Source organism: Bubalus kerabau, chromosome 1, assembly GCF_029407905.1.
Source record: "Bubalus kerabau isolate K-KA32 ecotype Philippines breed swamp buffalo chromosome 1, PCC_UOA_SB_1v2, whole genome shotgun sequence".
Taxonomy (NCBI): domain Eukaryota; kingdom Metazoa; phylum Chordata; class Mammalia; order Artiodactyla; family Bovidae; genus Bubalus; species Bubalus kerabau.
Genome location: NC_073624.1, coordinates 26,965,740 through 26,977,698, shown reverse-complemented (window position 1 = coordinate 26,977,698; position 11,959 = coordinate 26,965,740). Strand labels below are relative to the sequence as shown.

The 11,959-nt window shown below is 42.2% G+C and overlaps 1 protein-coding gene across 1 annotated transcript; it reads right to left on the bottom strand.

Moving 5' to 3' along the window:
• Positions 1 to 288: 288 nt before the first annotated feature.
• PDE6H (phosphodiesterase 6H) lies at positions 289 to 4,472 on the bottom strand. Its single transcript, XM_055566152.1, has 3 exons — positions 4,339 to 4,472; positions 3,289 to 3,329; positions 289 to 499 (listed from the first exon to the last, which is right to left on the bottom strand). The coding sequence occupies exons 1-3, from the start codon at positions 4,470 to 4,472 to the stop codon at positions 423 to 425; spliced, it is 252 nt and encodes an 83-aa protein (XP_055422127.1). The 3' UTR covers positions 289 to 422.
• Between the last annotated feature and the right edge of the window lie 7,487 nt (positions 4,473 to 11,959).

Below are 11,959 nucleotides of genomic sequence, written 5' to 3'. Positions count from 1 at the left end.
CTTATAGCATTTAATACAACTTCATCATGAGATTCCAGGTAAATATATCCTTTATTAAAGAAAAGGGGAGAGGAGGGACATAAATGATATCTTAAAAGCCTTCTACCAAAAGTAATGAGTGCCTAAGCAAAAACAAATATGAAGGACTTGAGAGAAATATGGATGACTTCTAACCAGCTGATAGGAAAAAGGGGTGATGTTGGAAATGCCTCATCGCAAGTTGATTTCACCCACTATTCTGAGTTAAACTATACTGCATGAGAGAGTCTGGCACTAAGACAACTCTTAGTAGTCACTTAAAGGAAGTGAGTTTGTGTGAAACCACTTCCGACACCTGCATGTCAAAATTCTGGCAGATCCATAGGGCAGAAGTAATCAAAGTTGCAGCAGATGCTAATGAGAGCGGCAGAACCTCCAGTGGCTCAGATGATCCCAAACTGAGCGAGCTCGTGCAACTCCAAGTGGCTGAATGCCTCCCAAGGACAGATCACAGTGATATCTGCAAGAGAGAGAAGAAGAACTGATAAGCCAACCTCACCCCCCAGAAGAGCCTCTTCTGCACAAAAGGACATTGTTCAGGCAGAGACACCTCGCCCCTGTTTCCCATCTGTTGCCCAGATGATGGGGAAGAATGGGCCCTCATTCCAGGAAGGATCAGAACAATTGTTTTATTAATCCTCCTCAGGGCTCTGATTCCCCCCATCCAGGCTCCCCCAGGATCTGTGTTAGTTTTATTTGGCATCCTTTCTGGGGAGATGCTCCAAGATTTTGGACTGGGACTATTCTGTGGGAATGTAGTTCTCTGATCATTCGAAATCTCACCAAAACACTAAGGAGGGGACAGAGGTGGGATTCTAGTTAGGCCATGGGTTACAGTGAGAAGTTGTTGCTGTTGTTGTTTAGTTGCTAAGTTGTGTTTAAAACTCTCTGTGACTCCATGGACTGTAGCCCTCCAGGCTCCCCTGTCCATGGGATTTCCCAGGCCAGAATACTGGAGTGGGTTGCCATTCCCTTCTCCAGTAGATCTTCCCAATCCAGGGATCGAACCTGTATCTTGGGGTGCTTTAAATTCGCATGGTCTGGAAATCTAGTTTCCCTACTACCTACCAACCAGATGCATTCCTTGGGCTTCTCTGACTGCTCTCAAGCTCCGTTATGTATTGTTAAAAGTTATAATATTGTTCCCAAGTTACAGAGAAGCTGGCTGATACCCAAAGAGGTTAAATACCTGGAGAAAAAAAAAATCTCATGGTTGTAGAGACTGAACTAGAACCAGGTCAAAGACTTCAGAATTTCCCTCAGAATAAACCTCTTGTCACTATTCCAAATAGTTTGGCAGAGTTAAGAATATATTCCAAAGTCCAAAGTGAATTTGCTGGTCTTAGATACACATGGTCAAAATAGAGAAGCATTTGATTTAGAAGACTAGCAGATGAGCTTTATCAAAGTGACTAGAAATTCTATTTGAGATCCGAGGAGTGGCATCGGACAATAAAAAGTAAATCATATGTATGCCTGTGGCTGATTCATGTTGATGTATGGCAGAAACCAACACAATATTGTAAAGCAATTATCCTCCAATTAAAAATAAATTTAAAAAAGTAAATATACTGAGAGTTGCCCAGAAAGGAAACTGATTTCTATGAATGCCATCATTTGTCAAAAGTGTATTGGATGAGTTGAAAACTTGTGTCCACACACAAAATCTGCACAAAGAAGTTTATAGTAGCTTTATTCATAATTGCCAAAACCTGGAAGCAATCAAGATGCCTATCAACAGGATAAATAAACTGTGATACAACCATACAATAAAATATCCAGTGATAAAAAAGAAATGAGCTATCAAATCATGTCAAGACATGGAGGAAGTTTAGATAAATATTACTAAGTGAAAGAGCTCTTACTATAGGATTCTAACTGTAGGACTATCTGGAAAAGGCAAAACTATAGAGCAGGAAGAGAAGGGAGTGACAGAGGATGAGATGGTTGATGGCATCACCAGCTCAATGGACATGAATTTGAGCAAGCTCTGGGAGAGAGAGAAGGACAGGGAAGCCTGGAGTGTAGCAGCCCATGGGGTCACAAATAGTCAGACACGACTGAGTGACTGAACAACAGCAACAATAGAGACAGTAGAAAGATTTCTGATTGTCAGGAGTTTATGGAGAGAAAGGAATGAACAGATAGAGCACAGGAGATTTGGGGGGCTAGTGATTCCATATGAACCTGTAATGGTGGATACCTAAGAACTGGACAACACAAAGAATGAACAAGCTATTTCAGCTAATAAAAATGTGTTAATACTGGTTTATAAAGTATAACAAATGCACCACACTAATCCAAGAGGTTAATAATAGGGGGTATGACTGATGTACAGGGGAAGATGGTGGCAGAGGGGATCTGTAGGAATCCCTTAAAAATTCTGCCTAATTTTTCCACAAACCTAAAATTTCTTTAAAATTTAAAGTCTATTAATTTTTTAAAGAGAATGTGAAGTAGTTTGCATGCATCATCCAACAAATAAAAATTCTAGCCAATTAAAACTTATTACTCCAGATACTTTAGTGTCTAGGGCCCTGTTCTGAGGGCCAGAGGATGTGTAAAAAAGAGGAAGCTTGTGAGGAAGTGGCTGGCCCGGGGCAGAGGAAAGGCTCTCCAGGCCCCACCCTTGTTTCCAATAGCTCACTCTGTGGCCTAAGATTGTCATTTAATTCCTCTATGTTTCAGATTTCTCTCCTGAAAAATAAAGGAGTTGGGCTAGACTCATTCTGAGAGTTGTTCTACTGTGAATGTCTACAATTCACCATTGTATGCCTGAGAAAGAGAGAGAGAGAGAGTGTGTGTGTATATACACTCAGTTGTGTCTGACTCCTTTGTGACTCCATGGACTGTAGCCTGCCAGTCTCCCCTGTCCATGAGGTTCTCCAGGCAAGAATACTGGAGTGGATTGCCATTTCCTCCTCCAGGGGATCTTCCCACTACCCGTCCATCTCCTGCGTTAGCAGGCGGATCTTTACCACTGTGCCACCAAGGAAGCCTACGCCTTCTCGAGTATATAACGAAACACGAGGATTCACTGAACTTTGGGACTAGTCTGATTTCTCTGAGTTTTTGCTTCTGGGCACACACATACTTATTTAGGAAGTGAAATTAAAACCCTACATTCCTAGGTCTTCAAAAAAATCTGCTGCTTTATGTATTTCCAATAACGTTGAACTGTTCCTTGAGGCCTGAAGCAGAAAAAATGGTCAAAGTCCAGAGGTAAGATTAAATATTCAGATTGCTCACCTGTTCCTAGTCCCTCCATGCCTGGAATATCATCTCCAAACCTAGGGAAAAAACACAAGAGAAGTTAGCTGATACTGGGGCCAAAAGATCCTGGAATGAGTCATGTGAAGAGTTTCCTGATTCAAGGGGAAAGAAGAGGCTTCAGTTTTCCTATTTGAGAAAACCCTTTTGTTTGCACTGAACTCGGGGAAAGGAAGTGTCACTCAAGCAGGTTTTAAACAATGTGTCCCAGAAGAGAGTTTCCCTCTGTAAAAATGTAACCTAAGACAATTGAGACCCAGAAAAAAAAAAAAAAAAAAGATCAGTGGGGCAACGTGGTCAAGCTCTACTTTTTAAACTAAAAATTGGAATGAGAAAGCAACATGAAAAGTCATTAAAATGATTAATTTATCCATTTGTTTAGTTTATCCAAGAGTGCATATTAAGCATCTGCTTTGTTCCTGAAATTGTATTAGGTACTGAGAGTTAAGGAAAAAACAAACACACAAATTTTCTCTCAGGGACCTCAGTCTTAGGCAACAGATGAAAGAAATAGATGCACTATAAAAAAAAGTACAAGTTACAATAGCTGAATGTACAAAATGCAAACATGGAAGGAATGATAATGTTTGTCTAAGAGAGTCCGTAATGGTTTCCAAAAGAAATTAACATGAGTGTGTGTTGAAAAATAAATCAGATTTTGCCAGGGAGAAAAAGAGAAAAACAAAGAACTGAAGAGAGAAAATCTGAAGCCAGAAAAATAAACTGTGTTCTAGAAGCAGCCAGTGATTCTGTGTTCCAATTAAAGCACAGTTTACATCAGCAAAGGAGAGTGGTCAAGAAGAGTCTGGAAGGTCAAGCCAAAGGTCACTGTGAAAGGGTCCATTTTCCACGTTAAATTTGGCTGTATATGTGGGAGCTGAGAGAGAAAGGATTCCAGGACTGAAAAAACATGACTCAGCAAAGATTGTGTTAGGAAACAGAGGGTGAGGTGGAAATGTTTACATCTATTTGATATGGTGAGCATTAATCTCTCAAAAAAATAAGAAACCTTTTTCATTTTGGTCTTACCCTTTCACACCTTTCTTAGGAGGCTTGCTCTTGAACTGACGAGTCTGCCTCTGCTTGAACTTGGGGGGCCCTTTGCGTGGGGTGGTGGGACCCTGGTTTGAAGTTGGAGGAGCCAACACAGTATTGTCGCTCATTCTGCTAATGTGTTGATGGCTGATGGTTTTCTTTCAGGCTCTTTGGACAGTGAGAGAGAAAGAAAGAAAGATTATTCAATGTATGAAGACCATTGCTTACTAGACCATTACAATAATCTTCAGGGGCAGGGGGACGGGGAGAAAAGCATCTTGATAAAGAAGTTTGGCATTTTTTATTGACAGCAAAAGGGAGAAGTTACCATCTTTTAAAGAAATTACTATCTAAGAAAATAAGGTATATGTCAATGGAGGCAGCCAGCAGAGTGGGCTATAAGCCAAAAACTGATAAATCTAGGTACATTTGTTGTTCCAGTAAGTCTGCCACCAGCTTTCTGTGTGAATGTATAATAATTATGTCCTTTTCATTGACCACCAGTTCCACCATCTGTAAAGGGAGAGAAATGTGCTAAAGACTATCTAGACTTGGCAGCACTGAAATGTTCTGTAAGCTTTACATATTTTTCCATCTAACTATAAAGTATTCTGATTCTAAAAGTTTATTGACCCATTCTTATGGCCTGTGTTCTTTATGGTCCATATTTAATTTAATCCTCATGTGATCCAAAGACTTCTTTTCTAGTTATGGGAGGTGGCAGTGTAGCTGTCTGGATGGGGGTGACTCTGAACCAGGTATGCTGACACTACGAAAGCATTCAGTGCATTCCCAATACACACTCACAAACACACACACACACACTCACACACACACACGGAAGACAATAGGAGATGATTAAGTCATAAGTTTGTACTTTAAATCCCCTACCAGATAAATTCTTTAGCCACTTATTTCTCGGGGATCTTCAACTTTTTCTCCTATCCAAATCAAGAACTTATCCAATATGGTTTTCCCAGACTCACATTTTAGCTACAAAAAGATACATTGTCATTCTTTAAGTACAAAGAATGTAACAAATTACTGTTATTACATGTTACAATACCATGTGATAACAAATTAATATGACAGGCTAAACTAAAAGATATTTTTTCTTTTTCCTTTTCTATCACAAAGGTTGATAGTGCTTAATCTGGGAAGGGAGATTCTGAAAAAGCTCCAAAACCTTAAACTCCTACCTTGAACCAACCTCTTCCATGACCTACTGCCTGTTTTCATAGAATTCCATATTTCATCCATTATAAATTTATGCTAGTATCCTTAACTTCCTTCTCCCTAACGATGCTAGGCTTATGTAACCATGTTTTCTCTCTCTCTCTCTCTCTCTCTCTCTCTCTTTCTCTCTCTCTGCTACAATAGTGAAAGTGAAAGTCACTCAGTCATGTCCAACTCTTTGCGATCCCATGGTCTATTGGGATGGTAGCTATCAGTGTTACCCTACACATGCTAACATTTACATAGCTACTGGATTTCAGGTAATATTCTAAATATAAACATGCCAACTCATTTAATATTCAAGACGAGCGAAAGTCACTCAGTGTCCAACTCTTTGCGACCTCATAGACTACACAAGCCAAGGGCAGCATTACTCTCACCCTGTGCCCAGGGGATCTTCCCAACCCAGGGATTGAACCCAGGTCTCCTGCATTGCAGGCAGATTCTTTACCAGCTGAGCCACAAGGGGAGCCCAGTATACATCCCTCAAATCTTGCTCCAGGAGAGGGAGTGGGAACCCTCAGCCTTGTCCCTCCATCAGAGTGGGGGCCTCAGCAGAGAGGGCCTGACTGCCCTCTTTGTTTCTGAACAGATGGACACCATGCTGGTCTTTTAGCACTTTTATTTGGTGGCAGTTCCAGCAGGTGGGCCATGGCCTCGGCTTTTCTGGCTAGCTGCTCCCCACGCTCCCCGTCACCTCCGTGCTCATCCCTGCAAGTGTAGGCACTGAGGAGACCCTCCTCCTGTTCTGCAGGTTGGAGACCCTCCTGCCTGTCCCAGGCCGTGTCTGGCACCTGCTGTGAGTCAGTGCACGCCCACCAGCTCTCTTACGCCAGCTCCTTCTCTGTCTCATCTCGCAGGTTTTGGGGTTTGAGGTCACATCCCTCAAATCTTACATTGTAAAATTTATCAACTTTTTCTTATGACTCTCAGAATCAGGTTAAATTATTAATAAATCCTTGTCTCTAAGATGTTTTTCCTATTTTCTTTTCCTCAATTACTATTTTCATTCTCTCCTGCCAGTCCTCAACTTGTCTGATAGAAACACACTGATGATGCTGTGAGCTAGAACCAAGAAGGATGGTGAAGCTGGCCAAGGCCCTGGATCACCTGTGCATGCAGTGGATCTTGTCTTTTTTCTTTAAATTTTTTTTTTTGATGTGGACCATTTTTAAAGTCTTTATGGAGTTTGTTACAATATTGCTGCTTTTTTTTTTAAGTTTTGGCTTTTTGGCCATGAGGCACAAGGGATTCTTAGCTCCCTGACCACTGATTAAACCCACACCTCTGCATTGGAGGGTGATATCTTGAGCACTGGAGCGCAAGGGAAGTCACCAGTGGATCTTGTCTTAGTCCCTCGCTGGAATATGCCCCATGAAGCTGTTTTTTTCAGTCTTTATTTATTCCTGTACCCTCAGAACCTACAAGAGTACCCGGTACATAGTAGGTGTGCCACATATATTTGTCCAATGAGTGAATACGTAAATGAAGAGACAGAACAAGTGCCTTGAACCCTGGGTCTTGAGATCCCAACCCTGTGATCTTCTCCATCAAGCCATAGGGGGACATCAGCTGATCCTCACCTCATAAAGTCCTCAGTGGTTTTGGGAAATGTTCTGCCAGCTCCTCTGCCCACTGAATCCAGTTCTGTGCTGCGGGTCCTCTCCTGCCCTGGTAAACAGGCCAAGTCTGTGCCTCTCCCAAGTGTGGTTGGGACCATGGGACTGGCTGGAGGGCAGCCAAGGGCAGCATTACTCTCACCCTGTGCCACCAGTGACTGATACATCCCAACTCTGCCAAAGCCACAAAGGAAAACTGGAGAGTTACTCTCAGATCAACCTTTCTGTACTTCCTGATTCTTTCAAAGCAATGAGAGACTACAAACTTTTCTCAAATCTAGAGAGCCTACTAAGCTTAGGATTGCCAGATTTAGCAAATCAAGATACAAGACATCCAGTTAAGTTTGAATTTCAGATAAACAACAAATGATTTTTTTTGGTATAAGTATATCCCAAATATTTCATGGATTTCACGGGACATACGTAGAAACTAGGATAAGGAAATGGCAACCCACTCCAGTATTCTTGCCTGGAGAATTCCAATGGATGGAGGAGCCTGGTGGGCTGCCTTCTATGGTATCGCACAGAGTCAGATGCAACTGAAGCAACTTAGCAGCAGCAACTTAGAAACTGCTGTTGTTGTTTTTCTGAAATTCACATGTAACTGGGCATCTTCTATAATATCTGGCAACTGTAACTGGGGTCCAACCAAGTAAGACCCCAAATCTATAATGTGGCTCGGTGGTAAAGAACCCACCTGCCAATGCAGAGGACACAGGTTCAATCCCTGAGTCAGGAAGATCTCCTAGAGAAGGAAATGGCAATCCATTCCAGTATTCCTTCCTGAGAAATCCCATGGACAGAGGAGCCTGGTGGGCTGCATCCGTGAGGTTGCATAAGAGTCGGACGGGACTTATCAACAAAACGACAATAGCAAAGGTAACCTTCATCAGCCAAATCACCCTTTGGGGGCAAAACAGTGTAAAGAGTAGATGCCTTTGGATCAAACAGAAATAATTTCAAATTCCTGTTCCACCAAACTGTTTAATATGAACTTGGATAGGTTGCATAACCTCTCTGGATCTCATTCTACCTAAAAATGAATCAATTTTTTTTTCTTTTTAGGGTAATGGGGAAAATAAGAGGAAACTATGTACAGCTTTTGGTGAAAAGTACTCAAAACGGAGTAACTATGTAGTAGACCTTCTGACAGTCAAGGGAACCCTGAAAACAAATTTATGGTTGCAGCACAGGTTCATCTGGATCCACACCCATTCCCCTGGGACTATGAAGAGTCCTTGACAAACACCAGAGAAGTAACTGCTATCTCCACTTCTTGGGTAATTCTCTGCATCATTCAAATACTCTAACTATTCCCCACCTCTGGTCTCAAAATTCCCTCTTAAGCTATCCTTGGATTTCTTTGATACTTCTAACAGTAACCCCAAAGAATTTGAAGTTGATATTTATGACCCCCTGATTACACTTCCCTCTTTCTCTGGCGAGTTTCTTTTGTATGTTTATCTAATTCTGAAGTTACAACTCTAGGCCGGGACCGAGTTCAGGTCTAATTTTAAGTGCAATGCATTCTGTAAAAGAATTCTCCTCGGAAAGTTATGTAACAGTTGCCTGGCTAATCTCGATCCTCATGGCACTCAAGATTTGCCCTATGAATAACTCTTCTTACATTCATTGAGCATTTCAGGTACAGTATTTCATTTCTGAGTGTGTAGGACTGTCCACCAATCACTAGGGTGTTTCTGTCATAGACTTACCCTCCAATTTTCCCTGTAAAACCCTTGGGAGGAGCAGAACAAATATGACCCTGTCCTGCCTTGGAAGTCAGTCCTGTCAGCCACAGGTATCACCTATGGCTGAACTTATCCTGACCATGTTTTCCTGGGAACTCCAAGGACCTCCATGGAGCTAAATAAACCTGAATCCAGTATCAGACATGATTTTAGCTACAAGCAGACGTTTCACATTTTTGCCTCCAAAGGGTCAAGTAATTCATTCTTTGGGAGGCAGAATGTTTTCCTGTTTTTAAAACAATGTTAGCCCTTCCCCTTTTGAAGATTACAAAGTGTTCTCCTGAAGAGAGAAGTAGATGCAGCAATGTAAGATTTCAAGGCATAGTTTTCCAGGGCACTGAGCTTGGCATTGCCTTAGACCCAAGGCAGCACAGCTCAGTTCTAGGAAGCAAGAGGGTGATGCTCCATAAACTCCAGCTAAATAAGGGCAGTTTCTGATGATTCTTGAGTCAGGCTCTTGGATGCTATGATTATCATCCTAGACTTCTTTTCCCTCTTTCTTAGCAAAGATATGAGCAGATAACCAATTCTGTTGTTGATGGCCAAGGATGGGGAGAAGACAGGCAGAGGACCCATCTCCTCCACTGATGCCCTTGGACCCAGAGATGTAACCCAGAGTCCTGCTGAGGCAAAGAAAATCAAATAATTCAGAGAGTCAAAGAAGACCCAAACCAAAGCCATGAAAAAACAAAAACAAAAGTCCAGCAAGTACGTTGCTTCAGCTAGGAACAAACAGACACTTTGACCTTGGAGGGAGATGGTTGGGCACACCCTCCTTGCACTGTGGTCATTCCCCGGCTGACTCTGGGCTCCTTACCTTCATCCTCCCACTCCCCTGTCATCCTCTTGATGGCTGGACCAAGTTTCCAAGCACATCCTAGGAGTAAAGGACTGTTTGTTCTGTGGTCATCGAGTGCCCCAGATCCCTCCTTTTCCAGAAAGCTGTTTGCTACAGAGCCGCCAAAAAGGGAGGGTCAGTTTGGGGTTAGTAATCAAGGTTTGCAGTGACCTTGTAAAAATGAAGTTTCACTTACTAGCTTGTTACATAAGGAAGTTTTGATGTGTTTCCTCCATGTTTTCACCCATTTCCATCCCCAACCCTGGTCCAGACCCACAGGTTCAGTGTGTTCTTTTCTTCTATTTCTTGGTTTTAGAGCCAGATTGAACCCCCAAACTCCCACAAAACCCCTTTGATTACATCCTGCTTAAACTCTCCAGAAGCTGAGAAATACTCACAGAGTTAAATGTTTCTCTTATAAGCTGTCCAGCTGCCTTCTTCACAGTAGATGAATAAAGGATCTTTGCATCCTGATTTATCTCTCTGTAATACCCTCATGCTGCCTAATCACATCGTCATAGGCTTAAGAGCATTGGCCTAGGTGCAAAGAAGTTGGAAGAGTGTGGGGTGAGACTAGGGCAGGCTTTGCTGATAATCAGATGCTCTTACAAACTGACTTGGGCTCTCTCCTATCCACTAACAGGTATTGAATTCATAAACACACACAAAGTGTTGATTTCCAAGGGGGAGATTTGCAGATTATAATTCAATACCTTTTTTCCTTCTCCATTGTTATCTTTAGTTTTTACCCCCCCCCCCATCCTCCCCTTTCTTTGACAAACACACACACTCACACATACTGTTTCTCTCTCTTCTCTCTCTCTCACACGCACATACACACACACATCATCGTCACGTAATTCTTAAGCTGCAAACTGCCTCACTGAGAACTGATTATGTGAACCATGACAATGAAAAATACCAGCATCTCTCCCTAAATCATGTTATATTAATTTTTCTCTGAAAGATGAAACCACAAATCAGGAATAACCTAAGGTCCAGTGATATGTAACTGAGAAGGAGCCCAAGCTATAGCTGGAGACTCTTAACTGAAAACTATATTTGAGAATTGATTACTGGATCTTTTACACCCAAAGGGTCCAGGCTATAATCCCACTCAGTGTAACACTTGACTTCAGTCTTCCAATTGCATTGAGCCACTAGTATGAATTTATATTCACTTTATACAGTTTTGAAAGGACCTTAACTTCTATGGCTGGAGAAGGAAATGGCAACCCACTCCAGTCTTCTTGCCTGGAAAATCCCATGGATGGAGAAAACTGGCAGGTCCCAGTCCATGTGGTCACAAAGAGTCGGACACAACTGAGTGACTAACACACACAGTAACTCATATGTCAGTACCATTAAGCTCTCTTGGCAAATTCATCATACAGAAATCAAAAGATTTATTCAAGACTGCACATATAAAAAATAAAAATATTGAAAATTGGACCATAAAGAAAGCTGAGCACCAAAGAATTGATGCTTCCAAACTATGGTGCTGAAGAACACTCTTGAGAGTCTCTTGGACTGCAAGAAGATCAAACCAATCAATCCTAAAGGAAATTAACTGAATATTCATTGGAAGGACTGCTGTTGAAGCTGAAGCTCCAATACTTTGGCCAGTGACCCTGATGCTAGGAAAGATTGAAGGCAGGAGGAGAAGGGGACAACATAAGACAAGATGGTTGGATGGCGCCACCTACTTAATAGACATGCTGCTGCTGCTGCTAAGTCGCCTCAGTCGTGTCCGACTCTGTGCAACCCCATGGACTGTGGCCCACCAGGGTCTTCCGTCCATGGGATTTTCCAGGCAAGAGTACTGGAGTGGGTGACATGAGTTTGTGCAAACTCTGGGAGATAGTGATGGACAGGGAAGCCTGATGTGCAGCAGTCCGACTCTTTGTGACCCATGGACTGTAGCCCACTAGGATCCTCTGTCCATGGATTCTCCAATCAAAAATACTGAAGTGGGTTGCCATTTCCTTCTCCAGGAAGTCTTCCCAACCAGGGATTGAACCCAGGTCTCCAGCATTGCAGGCAGATTCTTTACCTACTTAGCCACCAGTGAAGACCATGGGGTTGCAAAGAGTCAGACATGACTGAACACCTGAACAACAATGATGATCTAGACTTGAAACCAATATGGTATTTTAAGTCAATTATACGTC